The sequence below is a fragment of the Poecilia reticulata genome, chromosome 22 (genome assembly GCF_904066995.2).
Source record: "Poecilia reticulata chromosome 22, P_reticulata-male-v2, whole genome shotgun sequence".
Taxonomy (NCBI): Eukaryota; Metazoa; Chordata; class Actinopteri; order Cyprinodontiformes; family Poeciliidae; genus Poecilia; species Poecilia reticulata.
The window spans coordinates 2620708-2637204 of record NC_088851.1 but is presented as its reverse complement, the minus strand read 5'-3'; the positions used below and the strand labels follow the sequence as shown (position 1 = coordinate 2637204).

The window sequence follows — 16497 nt, the reverse complement described above, 5'->3', positions numbered from 1 at the left end:
AAGTAAACTGAAACTGGTGGGATCCTCCCTTTTTCTCCCATCTTAGTAAGAGGGTTAGTGGATAGTAAAAGCCATGTACCTTCATCTTTTCTTCACTTCCTTGGTCTGGCCAGGGGAGTCACTGCTATATTCTGAATCAATCTCTTAATAAAATAATAATCAAAATGCATTTTGATTAATTCTTGATTGATTCAGTGTTTCACCTTAGGTAAGACATTTATTTCCATAACATTTCTTAACGGCTCCCTGGAAGCAGAGCGACAGGGGGAAACATTTGATTGTTTGCCAGCTCTCTGCTGTAAACTAGATTTCTGACACCAGTGAGACTTCCTGACTAAATTTAAGGTCTCTGAAATTTTACAGCCATTGCATCTAAGCATTTCTTTGCAGCTTTGATGTGGCATACATTAATATAGTGGTGGCAATATCAGTGTGCATGGAATTTTAGAACTGTCTGCAGCCACTGGTCTTACTTTGCGTTGGTTCCGACCCAGTAGATGATGCCGTTCTCATCAAAGTCGTGCTGATGTCTGAAAGTGAAGGTCTGGCCTTCCCTCAGTTTCCTGACGAAGACGAATGACGAGCGCTCAAAGTCGTACCACTGCTTCGCCACCTGGACCGTGAAGGCAGAAGAACAAAAGGCCGGTGGGAAGTTAGCCATCACCAGGTGCTCCGATTGGCTCGGTGATGTAGCATGTTGCGTGAGGCTTCACCATCTTTAGGAGGTATTGCTCCAGAGACTCCACGGTGGCGAGCGGCTCCATCTTCAGCATGCGACCCGTGCGGTCGATCAGAGCCGTCTCCCCCGGCGCACGTTCCAGACGGAACCTCAACCGCCTCGTCAAGATCTGACACACAAATCACATTCTGAGCAGCTGTGGAAAAGACTGACGGGCGTCATGACAACAACAAGCAGCAACTCACCTGCAGGTTGTAAGAGGACCCTGGAGAGTCATACAGGTACAGAGGTAGACGCTCAATGGACTCCAGCACAGCTATCAGCTTTCTGATTAAGGCAACAGCTGGTCGGCTGCACGCACACACACACACACACACACACACGCACGCACACACACGCACACACAAAGCTGGGATTTATTACCAGATAATATAAGAGGTACATGCCATTTATATTATATTGAATATATTCAATATAATCTAGTTAGCCTTATTAGAAATACATTTCCTGACCCAATCTCAATCAGGATCATTGTTCTTCATATTTACAAAGTCCACTACATTTAAGCAGTATAATTCATCAGAAGCTTTGCCTTTTTAAAACACAAACCAAGAAGCATCTCTTCAACCACATTAGAAATAAAAAGTAATCCAAAGTTTTAATCCGCTTACCTTTCGTTATCCTCGTTCTCGCTGAAAGCCGCCTTAAACACATTGATTCTCTCCATTAAAGGCTTACAATCATGTTTCATGTCCGGCTCTGCACTCTGCAGGAATCCAAACAGAAAACAGCTTCAAGTCACGGTGCTTCCTGAAGAATACACAGCTACTGAACTTCAAGAAGAAAACTAGCAATGCACATTATATTATATATTAACGTTTACATGGGCTGTTAGTCCGTTTTTAACTTTTTGGACATTCCCATTGGTAAAACCTGGCCGATATTAATCACTGATGTTTACAAGTTATTGCCCTTGTTGTTTCGGGGGCGAGGGGTTTGGTCATGTGACAGTGAAACAATGGGGTGGTTCAAATTTTTAATGGAATTAATTGCAGGGCTAATCAAAATTAATAATTTAACAGAAACCTTAGACAAAATAAACATTTATAATTCAAACCCCCTTTTTCCTGCTAAAGTATTGAATAAATAGGCATATGAGCTCAACAACAAATACATTTATTATTCTTAATCAGTTCAAAGTCTTAATCAACCAATTCAGCTTAGAAGAGTTTCACAAAAACTGATGATTCATGAGACTTCTTAGAAAAATCCTTTAGAAATATGAACTGTGGACATCATTTACTACAAATGATCAAGCGCACAGAAATATTTTCTTATTTTAAAAAAAAAGGATTGAATTATTTGTTTATTTGGATTTTCTCATGAATTTCTAATATGCGGTTAAATATGCTTATGCGGTTAAATGAAAATCTGCATAATGTGCCAATTTTTTTTTCCGGTTGTCAGAATAATCGATTACTAAAATAATCATTAGCTTCAGGGTCACGGTTTATTGATTAAGTTTAATGAGGAGCCAATTCAAAAAAAAAAATCTGATTTAGAGTTTACTCCCCATTCCCTCCTGGTGTAGGGTGGAGCTTCCATCTCTATAGAACTTGTAGCATTCAGCCATCCAGAAGCAGTCCTGTTAGCATGTGTCAGTTTTTACAGTGAAAGTTGCTGCTTTCATCAGATACTCACATTACTGAGGACAGTGAACAGAGCCTGGACGAGGCCACTGCTACACATTTCATATGGAGAAATGGTGTTTTCATCCTTCAGGACCACAATCAGGTTCTCTAAAGCAGTTTTCATCAGGTCCCTCCACGTGTTCTCCCCTTCAAGACACTACAACAGCAAACATCACACACACAGATCACTCTATGTCTGGGATGTGCTCTATGGGCAACAGGTTGTGTGGCAGAGTTTGTCTACCTGTCTGTTAATGTGCAGCTCCCACGCCGACTCCAGCTGCGTGGCGATGTTCCTCAGAGTGACCACCACCCCTCTGGGCATGCTCTCCACAGCTTTGAAGTGGTCGTCGTACAGCTCCCTGGCCATGCTCTTCACCTTCTGCTTCGTCTTCTCCAGTTTGGACTTGAGCTTCCTGCCCCGCTTCCCCGTCCAGCCAGTAACAAACTCTGAGCCTGCACACATGCAGCAACATAGCTAAACACTTAGCTATAGCAGGGCTTCTCACAGTGTGGGGCGTCGGAGCACTTTAGAGAGGGCGCCACATCAGGAAAACAGCTGCTGACATGCACCAACCCGTTCATTCATCCAGCCACCTGGGGGCGCTGATAAAAAAGAGACGGCTGTGCATGGCTGGAGCAAACTCGAAGCTAACTAGATGTGGAGTCACCAGGTTCAGTGGTGAGCTGCTTGACATTCAAGTTGTTTGGATCAATCTGTTGAGAGTTGCTCATTTTACTGCTCAGATCCGTTTTTACTTCCCGTTTTGTCCATTTTACCACTTTGGCGTTTACTGAACTCCACAGTGGGGTTTGTTTAATTTTGATAAGTTTGCGTATAAAACCATTTAAGATTTTTAAGTAGGATAATACATTATTCTTAGTGAATGTTTTGAGGGTCCTTAACAATTCAGCTAAACTTCCACTGCCTCATTTTTATGATGTTTTTGACATCTTTAGAAATGCTGATGCTTGTAGCGTTGTTAGTGCAGTGCTTATAATGTCTGGGCTTTAATGACTTGATGGTTGTTGTGCAACATATGATTAATGAATTATTGAACAAGTAAAACTGTAAAACTTATTAATTTAATCCATTGATGTAATTTTGAAACAGTACAACTATATATTTTATTTTATTTTTTTTTTTTTTTACTGCTGATTACTAATTGACCTTCTTTTACCTGTCAGGGTTTTTTTGAACCCATAACCTCCTCAAAGACTGAAATGCTGGGAGGACCTTTAATTTTCTTTTTCTCTTTTTTATTTATTTTTATTTTTGGACCTTGGACGTCTTGAGTTCACATTTTTTGATAAAAATTTGTAGTTGTTTTTACTAAAAATTTAACTAAAGAAAAAAATAACAAAACAACAATGAGTTGTGGTGGGAGAGGACTGGGAGATTGTGTCATCAACAATGCTGCGACTTCTGGACATTGAGATTTGTTGACATTTTGAATCGTAGATGAAGACCCACCCAGTGACGTCTCTGCAGTGAATGAGTGTTTGGTTCCTCTGTTGGACTCGAACACAAAGCCCGGTAGGTCCTCCTTCAGGATGGTGGCCTGCTGTCCATCAGAGTTATGGATGGCGATCTCTCCGTCTTTGAGGCAGGTCAGGGACCAGTTCCCAACTGTCAGCTTGGTGGGGCCGACGACGGACAGGATGGGCTGGCTGGCTGTTACGGGTTTCACCTGGCTCCTCGCCCGCTGCAGCTTCTCCAGGAACTCGCTACGAGACTCTGCAGGATGAGGGAGGTGAGCGATAAAACAAACCACAAATTGAGTGACAGAGTGGCATAAAAGCAGATCCAAAGTACCTGAGCTGTCAGAGCCCCCCTCCGGACTCCCACTAGAGTACATGGTGGCAAGTTTCCCGTCCAAGATGAATCGGAACCAGCCATTGGAACCATTAGAGAGCTCCAGGGCAGCAGCATCCGACCATATGTAGAGACAGTCTCTGCCTCGAATGATTGACCAGTCCCTCCAGTGGTACGGCTTCCCCTGCTGGACTTCCTTAGCGTCTTCCTGAACCTCGTCCTCCTGCAGGGAAAACCCATCCAGTTTACCAATTCAAATAGTATACAGGGATATCGTAAGCCTGGCAGGCCTCCAGGCTTTCCTTGCCCCCCCACCAAACGTTGTTTGTTTATTTTAAAGAGGTTTTTGATACACCAGTAACAATAGATGCGTTTCTACTGACCATACAATTGCGCAATTTGCCGTTTCGAAAATAAATTTGCTTGGAAACGCACCAATTTCAGAAAAAAATTTAAATAAAAAAGTTTTAATACAAAAAAAAACATACTAGTGCCCCTGCCACTGGGATTAGCAGGTTTTCATATTACTAACCAGATGTAAAGACGCCAACATTTGCAGACCATTCAAGGATCAATTATTTCAAAAATAAACAAAAGGGGGTGGGAGTGATGTTTCAACTGGATGGCAGCACTGGTTTCTGGGTCTACCTTCTCAGGCTTTGCTTCATCTTCATTCTCATCATCAGATGCAGGTCCAGCCAGAGTTGACACCTTGTTGATGACCCCCAGTCGAGCAAGTTGGTCGAGAAAAACATCTCCACCTTTGTCCACAAGATCCCTGATGATCTGCAGAGCCAGGAGGTGTCCGTCGTCGTCGTCCTGACAAACACCAAACAGCTCAGTCCAGAAACATTACATGAGCATCTAATAAGACTTCATTCCACATGTCTGGGAGTTATGCTACATATTTTACATAAAGGTGTAGAAAAAAAATAACCTGTTCTCCCATTATGATCAAGCATTAATATATGTATCAATGTTAGACAATGTCCAATTAATATTAAGGGACAATGAAATAAGTGAACCCATCAAATATAAACTTCCTAACAGGTAAGAACAGATGAACCAACTGCAGACTTCTTGGCTTTTTTTTTATGCTTCTTAAACACATTTATTTCTTTAATTCCTGGTTAATAATCAATATGCAGCATTAGATTACCGTATTTTCCGCACTATAAGGCACACCGGATTATAAGGCACATAGAATAGACATTACAGTAGCGGCTGGAGTTACGTTATGCATCCACTAGATGGAGCTGCACTAAAGGATGAATTTCTAAAGCCACTTTGTTGACCTAAAGAATGTCAACAAAACAGTCCGACTCCGGTCGGCGAGGAGAGCCTTCCGCAACTAGGTCAGGGCGTTGGTCACCCTTCTCTGTTCGCGCACAGCATGTTTGTGGAGAACGTGGTGCTAAATGACCTGCAGACGACCTGATTCTAGACAGTCGGTAGGTAGATGGGTCAGTCAAACTTTATTAACAAACCAGCGTTCTGACAACTATCCCAGCATGCACCGAGCGCTGCTTCTTCTACGGGCAAAAATGAAGTCACCGGCTGCTTACCGTAGTTGCTAGACCTGTTGTGGTTCAATATTGGTCCATATATAAGGCGCACTGGATTATAAGGCGCACTGTCAGCTTTTGAGGAAATTGAAGGTTTTTAGCTGCACCTTATAGTGCGGAAAATACAGTACATAAGAATATTTGGAGCTTAATTCCCAAAGACAACTACTAAAAGCCACTTTAACAGTTTGCAGCTTAGGGTTCCTTCTCAGAAAAAAATCTTGCACATTAATGTTAATTTCCAGTCTAGTTGGTTAAAGGACACTACATTGCTTATGGTCAATATAATGCTCCATGCTTCATGTGGGATACATGGATTACTGTTCCATAATAAATGAATGATTTAAATATTTATATATAATTGAGCAGCCCTACAGCTTAATTTATTTTGTCTGCGCGTCTTTTAGAGAAAGTCAGATTTATCAGACAGAAAGTTGATATGTTATTTATTTGCTGCTCTGTTTTCTGCAGCCTGAGTTCAGCAGCTTAAGGTGAGTGTCTGCTGTTCACGAGGACTGAGCCCCTGTAATCCCTGCTCTCTTGTAGCTTACCTCCTGGTCAAGGACAGTGGCAGTGATCTCCACCAGGACTGTGGGCAGGTTGTGTCCCGTCTCGCTCTCACACACCTCCCTCAGCAGAACTTCACTGCTGTAGTGAACCATCTTTCGGATCAGAGCCAGACTTGCTTTCCTAAAAATCACAAAATTTTTTTTTTTTTTTCATTTTTTTCATTTTGACCAGTTGGAAGGTCTTTCACATGAGTTTGTTTGTGAAAAATAAAAATACAAGCCACTGGAGTTCTGATTCAAGTTGAGGTTTACTTAAATTTTGCATGGTCAGCAACAACTACCAGAACTATGTTTAATTTTTTAACTTAAGGTTACAAAAATCAGTGATGCACAGTGGAAGTGTGGATGAGTTTACCTAATAGAAGGCAGCATGGTTTGCTGAAAGGTTTGTGCAAAAACAGGCAGAAGTCTCTTAAGGTAGTAGGGAGCCATTTCTGGATCTCCTTTGGGTTCAGTGCTCTCCTCTTCCTCCTTACTTGCATCCTTCTTCCTCTTGTCATCAGCCTTGTTCATCGGACACATCCAGTCCCCTAAAAGAGAAACATCTAAGGGTCAGTTAACATGTCCCAGTCTGGATTATATTTCTCAGAAAATGATCTACTTCAATCATACACATATTTAGAGTTTTTCAAGAGGCAGCATTATGTAGTTTCCAGGCCCATTGTGCCATTTAATAGCACTTTGAAGTCTATGTGTTACCTCCAGTTGTTACAAAAATGCTGTTTATATCAAATATGACTTCAAAGAAAACTGACAATGCTTTACCAGCGATGCTCTGAGAAGTAGCTCAGCAGAGCTGCTAATTACTATCAGCAGCTGCTCAGTGAGGCAGAAACTTGGAAACTGCAGCTCTGAGGAGGAGCTGCACCTCAAAGGCGGAGCTAGGTCCACCCAGGTGTTTTGCACAGCTGAATGGTTGCCGTAGAGATTAAAGGATTTCTCAAACATCCATGAAAGAATCAAGCCAACACTCCAGGTATAAGTTTGAGGAGAAGATTACATTGTAACATTATGAACATCTCAAAAGGGTAAATTTTACGTAATACTGTCCCTTTACAGGTGAAGAAGCAGACGCTGCTGCTGAGCAACACTATCAATATTTCATCTAGAAGCTGGTTTATGGGTTGAACTTACCAGGTGACTGCAGTATAGCCACCACTTCACTGTGTCCCCTCTCTCTGGCTTTGTCCAGGGGGGTCTTTCCATCCTCATCCCTCAGGTCAGGGTTGGCTCCGTGACGCAGCAAAGTCTGAAACGAGACAAACCCACAGGATCACACTGACACGCCTCCACGCTTCAGTCTCACTGACATGGTTTCTTTTCACTGTGCCTCCGTTTACCTTGGCTACCTGTGGCCGCCCAAAGCACGCAGCATAGTGTAACGAGGATGACCTTTGACCTCTGTTGACGTCTGCACCGCGTTCACATAAAAACTCCACCTGGAACGACAAGCACAGAGCTGCTCAGCACGTTTGCAAAAACCATGTCTGATGGAAACCCTTAGCTTGCGTTTGTGTTTCTTTACCATTTCCTGTGTGCCAAAAGCTGAAGCCCAGTTGAGCAGCGTCTGTCCAACATCGTCCATGAAGTTGACCTCAAAAGCTGAGAGAGAGCACATTTCACATTGTTGAAATAACCGTCAACTAATTTAGTTCAATTATTTAAAGAAAAGCTCTAAAAAAGGCCATTTGCTGAAAGAAAACTGACCACTAATTAAACCAAAACTGTGCATAAGAAACACATTTTGCTATTAATATTAAGCAAAATAGAAAATATAAAAAAAATAAAACAAGCTCCTCTGCTCTCTCCTTGTGATCTTACTGCCATCTGTAGAAATACACTCTCCCAGACACAACCAATCAGAGACAGGAGGAGGGTTTCAGTGCTGTCAATCAACCTTGTGTACCTGCTGCTCGTTCCCTCCCCCTTGCTCTGTGTTGCGCTGGTTCACCACAACAGAGCCTGCCAGGAACGCTAAAGCTAGTTAGCATGACCACCAAAGATGACAGATAAACTGTTTTCCTGTAACAGTTAAGTTGCTTCTCCACTATTTCCACAACTACAGCAAAACGGCAGCGCGTCTATGAACTTGATTGTCACCGCTGAGACCCCCCTCCTGGCTCTGATTAGTTATTTCTGACCAAGCGGTGTATTTCTGCAGATGGCAGTAGAAGCACTAGCAGGAGGTGGAGGAGCTCCGTCTTTTCACAGATTAGCTATCTCATGTTATACTGTAACAACATAGTGACAGTTTTAGCAAATGTGGAAAAAAACAAAAAAAACAAAATTTTTTACAACAGTTAAATAGTGCAGCTTTAATGCCAGAATGTTAATGATCTGTTAGTAGCCTGGTAACCAACCTGGATAAAGAACAACATGAAAGCAGGCTCACCTCCCGTATCGATGGCATCGATCAGAGCGTCGGTGTCCTTGCTGCGGATACAGTCGATGAGCTGTCGGTGGGATCGCTCTCCAGAGCTGTCCAGACGTCGCAGTCCAGGGATCCGGCCCGCTGATCCTGCTGTGGACTTTGGCAACGCCTTCCTTCCTTCAAACAGGAGCACCAGCAGGAGGTCCACCAGCCGCATGGTATCGAGCACACACCTCTCATCTCCTCCCAGCGCAGACTCCATTGAGTCAGGCAGAGCCGACCGCAGCAAGTCCTGAACACGGGATGGAGGTTAGCACACACACACACACAAACAAACCTGTTCTCCTCCTCTATACAAGCATGAGAGAAATGGTGTGGACCTACATGTGTGACCAGCGGAGAGCCCCTACACAGTGTGGACAGCAGGCTGACGATGGTCGACACCTGGTTGCTCAGTTTGGAGTCAGCGGCGGAGGGGGTCGCGCCTGTGGAAGGCCGACCCGGTTTACAGGATGAGGAAGAGCCCGACACGGTGCCACCGGCGGCCGCCATGCGGGACAGCAGCTCCTCCGTCAGGCCGTGTTTAGCTAAAGGAGCCGGGTCCACTCCTCTTCGAGTGAACCGGTCAGCCAGCGAGGCGAAGCAGCGCAGAGCTCCGTCTGAAACCTGCAGGAAACACCAAGTTCAAGATTATACCATCCAAAACCTTATCTAGAGGCTTCATTTACAACCGCCTGCCGTGTAGTGACCTGGTGGTCCTCATGTTTGAGGAGGCTGGACAAGGACTCAACGCAAGTCTCCAGAGAGGAGTCTTGAGGCTCCATCTTGCTGCACAGGCGGGACACCACGGCCATGGCGGAGTGGAGGGTGTCCTTGTGGACCAGGTGGCCGCTGTCTCTGATGAAGCTGAGAACGCAGTTCAGACCACCAGCCTCAAAGACAGCACCAGACTCTCTGGTACAGATCAACTCCAACACCTGCACACAGGCACATGGGTTCAAAGACATTGACGTCAAACAGTTTGTCAGGAAACTATTTCTCACAACTGAAGAATGGAAACCCTCAATTAGACATTTTTTAACTTAAACTTTCTCCATGATTCCACCCAGAGTGTGTTGCTTTCCACAGAGGAAGGCACCACTTACTCAGGCTTAAAACACCCATTACTATACAGTTCCTGTTGTAAAATTGAAATTGTATTAACCAACTAGTTTTAGTGGAACAGATTTAGGTCTTTGCTGCACTTCTGCATCTCTGTAAAGGTTTCCAGAAATGTTTTAAGTGCATTTTTGCACCATGTGGTTTAAACATGGAGGTTGACACTCTGCTTGTGAAATGTACTGGGTATTTTTTTTTCATGCAAGACATTTTAAGGCCCTAATTTTAAATATATGAACTTAAGACTTTTTAAGGATGTGCATTCTGAGTAGACTCACTTCCCCAGATGAAATCTCACCGACTATAACTGGAGTGCACTTTGACACGAAATGTCGAAGTATAGTCTGTCTATTGAACAGTCACTTTTGAAAAAATGTCCTCACAATTCATCACTCCAGTACACTAATCTTAGAAGTAGGCTGAAAAACGTATCACAGTATAAGTGTTTCATATTAGTCGATATCGATAAATGATTCATTTTTCATTTCAAATATCTGAAATACAGCCACACTGGTGGCATATCAGGTTTTCTGAGATGCCACCATATTGATCACATGTCTATTGTCGCCCAGCCTTCTGTGGCGTTCTACCTTCACACACTGCTCCGCCAGGTCTCTGCTGGTCCTGTTGTTGAGTTCCACCACCACCAGGCGGTTACACAGAGCCTTGATGGCTCCGTCCACGCCCACAATCCTTCGGGTGCACTCTGCCGACACGTCCAGGTAGTAGGTTATGGCGCGGGCCGTCACCTCCAGCACGTTGTCTGGCGCGCTCTCGTCCAGGAAGATCTTACAGAGAGCTGGTAGGAACGTCCGAGGAGGACATCTGACAGACGGAGAGGCAGAGGGGACACTCTGAGCCACCAGCTCACACACACAAGATGGAATGCAAATGTCTGGGTTTTAACGCCTTACGTCTCAAAGCAGCGGTCCACGTTGTCCGACATCAGCAGCAGCATGCACAGCTGTTCCAGGGCGATGAGCTGCATGTCCCGCTCATCGCCCTGACCCATCTGCAGCCACTCCAGCAAGGTGTCTGGGTCCACATCCGCCATGATGGCTAGCCTGAAGAAAGAGCAACACACAATCTCCTCTATATGAAAAAGTAGGTCGGGTCATTTTTGGTGGTATGATGATTGACTTTAAAACAGAAATCAACAAAATGTCTTAATGCAGAACTCTAAATGAATTGGGTTCTTTTTTTTTTTAGCCATAGAAGTGTCCTGAAACTAGAAATAGAAGTTTTAGAGAAATCAGATTAATTTTGATGTTAGTTCCTTCAACCATTTTCTTCCAGATAAAATTTTAAAAAATAAATGTATATATATATAAAAAAAAATTAAAAATCTGAGGTCTCACCTGACTCCCCTGTTGGCTGCCCTGTCCGGCTCAGTGCCCAATCACAGCTCTCAGGTGTGAGGCTGCTTGTTACTCATTCAATCAACTGAATGGAAGGAGACTGGAACATGTGTGTGTAGGTGCTTCCTTCGTCTAAATGAGCTTTATGGAACAGGATCTCTGCAAACAGCAGCAAGAAGTTAAGAGGCTTGGTGATCATTTTCTAAACATTTTTCTTCAGATTTCAAGCACGTTTATGCTAACATATTTGTAATTTATTAATTTAAAGAAGAAATGTACCAATAGGAAAATATGGGTTGAGAACCGATGTTTACATTTCCTTTGCCTTTCGACACAAGTTGTTAATATCTGTCCAGTTTTTTATTTATTAATCAGACTGATACCAATATACTGTGCATCCCTAATTTAAAGAGTATATTTTTACTTTAAACAACACTATAAGCTTATATTATGTGTTTCTTTACAACCCCAGCAAAAAGGTGCAGAAATTGACTAAGTAGAATGCAACAGTTTGTTTCTCCAGCGACTGGACACATTAGGCCATGCCAGGAAGAGAAGCCAGCTAGGAACCAGTAACTAGGGAGTATATAAACAATGGCTTTAGTGATCGAAAGTGCTGACTGGGCAATGTGAAGTGGTAGGAGGATTTTATAAATGTTTAATTGTGTGACTGGCCAAAAAATATTCCCGGTCAGAATTTCCGAGCTCCAGGCCGGTCGACTCTACCAGAACCCCAACCTTACACGGGAAATCTGGAAAATTCCAAGTTTAAGGGCCCTGGACCACCAGAGGTCCCACTTCAATATGGCTACCATGTTGCAACAGCTGCAGAGTGCTTCCCCATCGCTTGTGACAATGAGTGTGTTTTTAATTTGCAACTAGAGCGTGCTCAGCTTGGCTGTGTGACTATTCAGAGATCCGAGTTCAGCTTCAAGGCAAACAAAGCAGCAAAACAACATCAGTAAATCCAAAGTTTGATTAATAAGCTCCTGCTTATTAATCAGACTGGATTAATAAGCTCCTGCTTATTAATCAAAGCAGGAGCTTTGATTAATAAAAAACAAAACAAAAAAAACCTGAGACCGCATTTCTCTGATTTTAGCTTCTCTTCCTTAGCATCCACTCTAAACTTAACAGAAATGAGAGCATTTTGTTCCGTTAGCTCGTTGTGTGCCAGACACCTTGTTAAATTTTCAATTCAATTCAGTAATGGTTTAATTATCCCAAATATCAATGAAGTGTCGTAACTTATACAATTTATGCTTCTTAAAAGTATGGTGCAATGCAGCTAAGTTCTGGAAGTTTTCCCCGGTAGCAGTCAGTCTTGCAATAAATGTGAAGAGGCCTCTGACTGAAGACAGTTTATCAATTTTATGACCACCATGACGCGCAAACACAGCTTAATATCCAGGCAGCAGATATAATATTCCACAGTAACATGTCCTAGATGACACCATCGGTTGTTGTCAAGCACTGCTAATCCTCCTCATTTGCTTTTGCCGCTCCTCTTTAAACCTCTGCCTAGCCCTGAGACTGAGATTAAAACTTTCCTTTTTTGACAAAGCTCATAGTTGCAGAGGTGTAGTTTTTCCTGAACCATCTCAGTATTTATGATTTATTTGTAAATAGAGGACAAATTAATCAGACTTTTCAGTCTGTTATGCCTACTTCACCAACTCTTAAGATTGCTCACTGTAAATATTGCTATTAAATCTATACTTTCTCTCTATTGTTTATTTTCATACAACGCATGGCAAACCCAGCACCTCTGTGTATGTCTGTGTTTCACCAATCAGGCGGCTCCTCACTCTGCTGGAGGCTTTGACCTGCTGCTCTCCACTGTCTTCCTGTGTTTGCTCAGGAAGCATGATTGCATTAAGCGACGACTTGAGGCGATCTGCTGGTTTCTTTACAGAGACAACTGTTTACTAGTTGGTATTATGTGATCTACTGCAATCCATCATTAAATATACCTAATTGTCTTGTGTTGTGGTTGAACTTAACTGCATTGCACATGGACACCTGGAGAAAAAACTGAACACCTTTGTCTTGATATTAGCTTAGTTACCATATAAACAAGATCAATTATCTAACTGCATACAAAGATGAAAGTTGATTTAGATATTATGATTGTAAATTGGAAAAGATTACAGTCACCCGACAGCGTGGTCTTCCCAACTGTATTATTTCTGCTCAAATGAAGCACTACACTGCTAGCACTATGACACACAGCTACTAAGAGTAGTAAGTATCAAGCCAGATAAACTTAAGTATTTGCCAACCAATTCACCTAAAAATACTTTATGTGTATGTTACGTAGCTTCGTCTACGATTTCGAGAGTAACTTCGAACTTATCAAGTGTTAAAAAGACGAACACGGTCACTTTATGCGCATTTAACAGGGAGGCGCAGCCATATTTGACAAAGCTAACGGAGCATAATTACCCTGATTATTTTTTTTAGGACATATCCAAAAGTTTGCGTTACGCAAAAATTAATTGTTAACAAATCCCATTTGATACATTGCTGAAATAAACAGGCCTCTCAAAGACATTTCGTAAACTAACTCCAGAGCTTTCAGTACAGTTACATGTTAGCCAGTGCTATCCGGTTAGCATTCAGTAGCATAACGCTGCTAATCTGGATCACGGTACGTCAATTACGGCTTTCAATATTACATCTGTCCAACATCAATCCCGATAATTATTGGTCACAGAAAGACGTAAGCATGTGTGAGTTTCTCGCCATTAAACTATAATGGCGAGAAACTGACCTACTCAAATAGGTCAGCAACACCCCGCGGCCTAATCTTCCACTTGCAAGCCGCGGGTCTCGAGTTCCAGGAGAGCTCTGAGGCCGCACCGCAGCAGCGGGCACTCACCATAAGCGACACGGGCCCAAGCTCCTTATCAGCTTCGGGGCGAAGTTTTTCTTCGTCAAAAGAAGCGACACCCAGCTTTGTGAATATCAAGCTATTCCACACAGATAATGACGTTCGGATCCGTTATAATCACCGATGTCAGGGGTGAAATCAAGAAGCTCCCATTTCTACTCAGCAGGTCACAAAACAGAGTGACGGGGTGCGCTTAGCTGACCCGACTGAACGCAAGAGCCGAGTTAAGTCTGTGGCGTTCAGTGTCACGGTAGAGCTCGGAAATATCACATTTCAGCGTTCTGTGCCACGGCAGAGCTCGGAAATACCATTTTTTAAATGTCGCCTTTCAAACCAATTCTGCTAAAGTTATTACCTTGGCCACTGTATCTTAAGTCATGTTGTTAATAAGGGGAACGATGTGACATGCTTTGTTTGCTTCCTATTGATTTTACACAAAACGACAAAATTTAAACCATATGCTTTAGATCATAAAAAGAAAAAACAGTTAGATTTGTAGTTTAATAGTTGGATTTGTATTTTAAAGCAATAATCGTTTTTTTTTCTATTACTGGTTTCATGAGTAATAGAAACAGATAATGATGTTTACTGGTTTCATGAGAGGCTGCACAGTGGTGCAGTTGGTTGCACTATTGCCTTGCAGCAAGAAGGTTTGGGGATTGATTACCAGCCCGGGGTCTTTCTGCATGGAGTTTGCATGTTCTCCCTGTGCATGTGTGGGTTCTCTCCAGGTACTCCAGCTTCCTCCCACAGACCAAAAACATGACTGTCAAGTTGAGTGTGTGTGTGTGTGTGTGTGTGTGTGTGTGTGTGTGTGTGTGTGTGTGTGTGTGTGTGTGTGTGCATGGTTGTTTGTCTCTCTGTGTACCCTGCCTCTCGCCCAGAACGTTAGCTGGAGATAGGCACCAGCAACCCTCCCGACCCCATTAGGGACAAGGGTGTTAGAAAATGGATGGTGTACATAAAATGGATGGATGGTTTCATGAGAACATCCACTTTCTAAGCAGGCCCTGCAGCATTGGGGGGGACTGTCCACCCACAGAGTCAGCCATGACCCCCCCGCCCGGACTGGAAGCTATTTGATTTTTACCTGTGAGTGACCAACTTTCTATTATTCCTATCCCTCACTTTTTTCAGTCGTTACAACTGCTTAATCCATTGTTAACATGTCGTAACGTGTTTTTCCGAGCCACCTTTAAACTCAACATGAGTGCTAAGATGCTCGTGCCGGTGTGTTTTACCTGTGCGGCAGCGACGTAAAATCATGGCAGCAAACCAACAAAGGTAAATACGTTTTTTCCCCCAAACTAACCAAATGAGTTAAGTAATGTTTTTAGATGCTGGTAATGTTAGCTAAATAATTACCAAGAAGTCACCTTAACCTTGTTAACAACAGTAGGCTGCTGATATTGTTGTTATCTATGTTCAAAAGTGGGTACTGGTTACGTTTACTTGAGTAATTTTCTGGGGGGAAAAAGTACTTATAAGAGTAGTTTTACTGAACTGGATTATTTATTTATTTTTTTTATTTTGAGTAATATTTCTTCTTTTACTTGAGTAGATTGATTTTTGCTTTCAAAGAAATAGACTTAATAAATTTTAACCCTTAGATTGAAACCTTAGATTTCTGTAACATGCACATTTCTGTCTATGCAAATTTGAGCATAAGTACTCATCATTAACATGTCATTGTTTGCATCTTTAATTTTTATCCATTAAAAATCAATCAAATTTCATTTGTATAGCACATTTCAGCAACAAGGCATTTCAAACTGCTTTACATCATTAAAAAAAACACAACGTCATGCAATATAGAATCAACAATCAAAACATTACATTAAGTCAAGTCCCATTGTTAAGTTCTTAATTGATTATGCTTCAAAAGCAACTCTAAATTGGTGGCGTTTTAGTCTAGATTTAAAGGACCTCAGTGTTTCAGCAGTTTTACAGTTTTCTGGAAGTTTGTTCCAGATTTATGGTGCATAGAAGCTGAATGCTGCTTCTCCTCATTTGGTTCTGGATCCAGAGCAGAACCAGAACCAGAAGACCTGAGAAGTCTGAAATGTTGATACAACAACTGCAGATCTTTAATGTTTTCTGGTGATAAGCTATTGAGTGACGTATAAACTAACATTAGTATTTTAAAGTTTATTCTCTGAGCTACAGGGAGCCAGTGTGGTGACTTTAGAACTGGTGCGATGAGCTCTATCTTCCTGGTTTTAGTGAGAACATGAGCAGCAGCGTTCTGGATCAGCAGCAGCTGTTTGATTGATTTGTTAGGCAGACCTGTAAAGACACTGTTGCAGCAATCGAGGCGACTAAAGATAAACTCATGGATGAGTTTCTCTAGATCTCGCTGAGACATTAGTCTACCTTCTGCAGATGATAGAAGGCCGA

General features: G+C 42.5%; 1 protein-coding gene across 3 annotated transcripts in view; it reads right to left on the bottom strand.

Annotated features, from left to right (window-relative positions):
* hectd1 (HECT domain containing 1) overlaps positions 1–14341 on the bottom strand; it is a 31617-nt gene extending 17276 nt beyond the window's left edge. For 2 of the 3 annotated variants that reach the window (XM_081603505.1, XM_081603507.1), the window contains exons 1-21: positions 14089–14340; positions 11208–11366; positions 10764–10913; positions 10440–10674; positions 9441–9668; positions 9076–9357; positions 8713–8983; positions 7846–7922; positions 7661–7759; positions 7455–7569; positions 6676–6850; positions 6303–6441; positions 4835–5005; positions 4187–4409; positions 3845–4108; positions 2615–2826; positions 2381–2527; positions 1351–1445; positions 925–1030; positions 714–848; positions 474–613 (exon numbers count right to left, since the gene is read on the bottom strand). In XM_081603505.1, the coding sequence (XP_081459631.1) occupies positions 474–613; positions 714–848; positions 925–1030; positions 1351–1445; positions 2381–2527; positions 2615–2826; positions 3845–4108; positions 4187–4409; positions 4835–5005; positions 6303–6441; positions 6676–6850; positions 7455–7569; positions 7661–7759; positions 7846–7922; positions 8713–8983; positions 9076–9357; positions 9441–9668; positions 10440–10674; positions 10764–10903 (3254 nt within the window). In that variant the 5' untranslated portion in view covers positions 10904–10913; positions 11208–11366; positions 14089–14340. Of the gene's footprint in view, positions 1–473; positions 614–713; positions 849–924; positions 1031–1350; positions 1446–2380; positions 2528–2614; positions 2827–3844; positions 4109–4186; positions 4410–4834; positions 5006–6302; positions 6442–6675; positions 6851–7454; positions 7570–7660; positions 7760–7845; positions 7923–8712; positions 8984–9075; positions 9358–9440; positions 9669–10439; positions 10675–10763; positions 10914–11207; positions 11367–14088 lie in introns of all 3 variants that reach the window. The other variant, XM_081603508.1, reaches the window with a different exon arrangement.
* Between the last annotated feature and the right edge of the window lie 2156 nt (positions 14342–16497).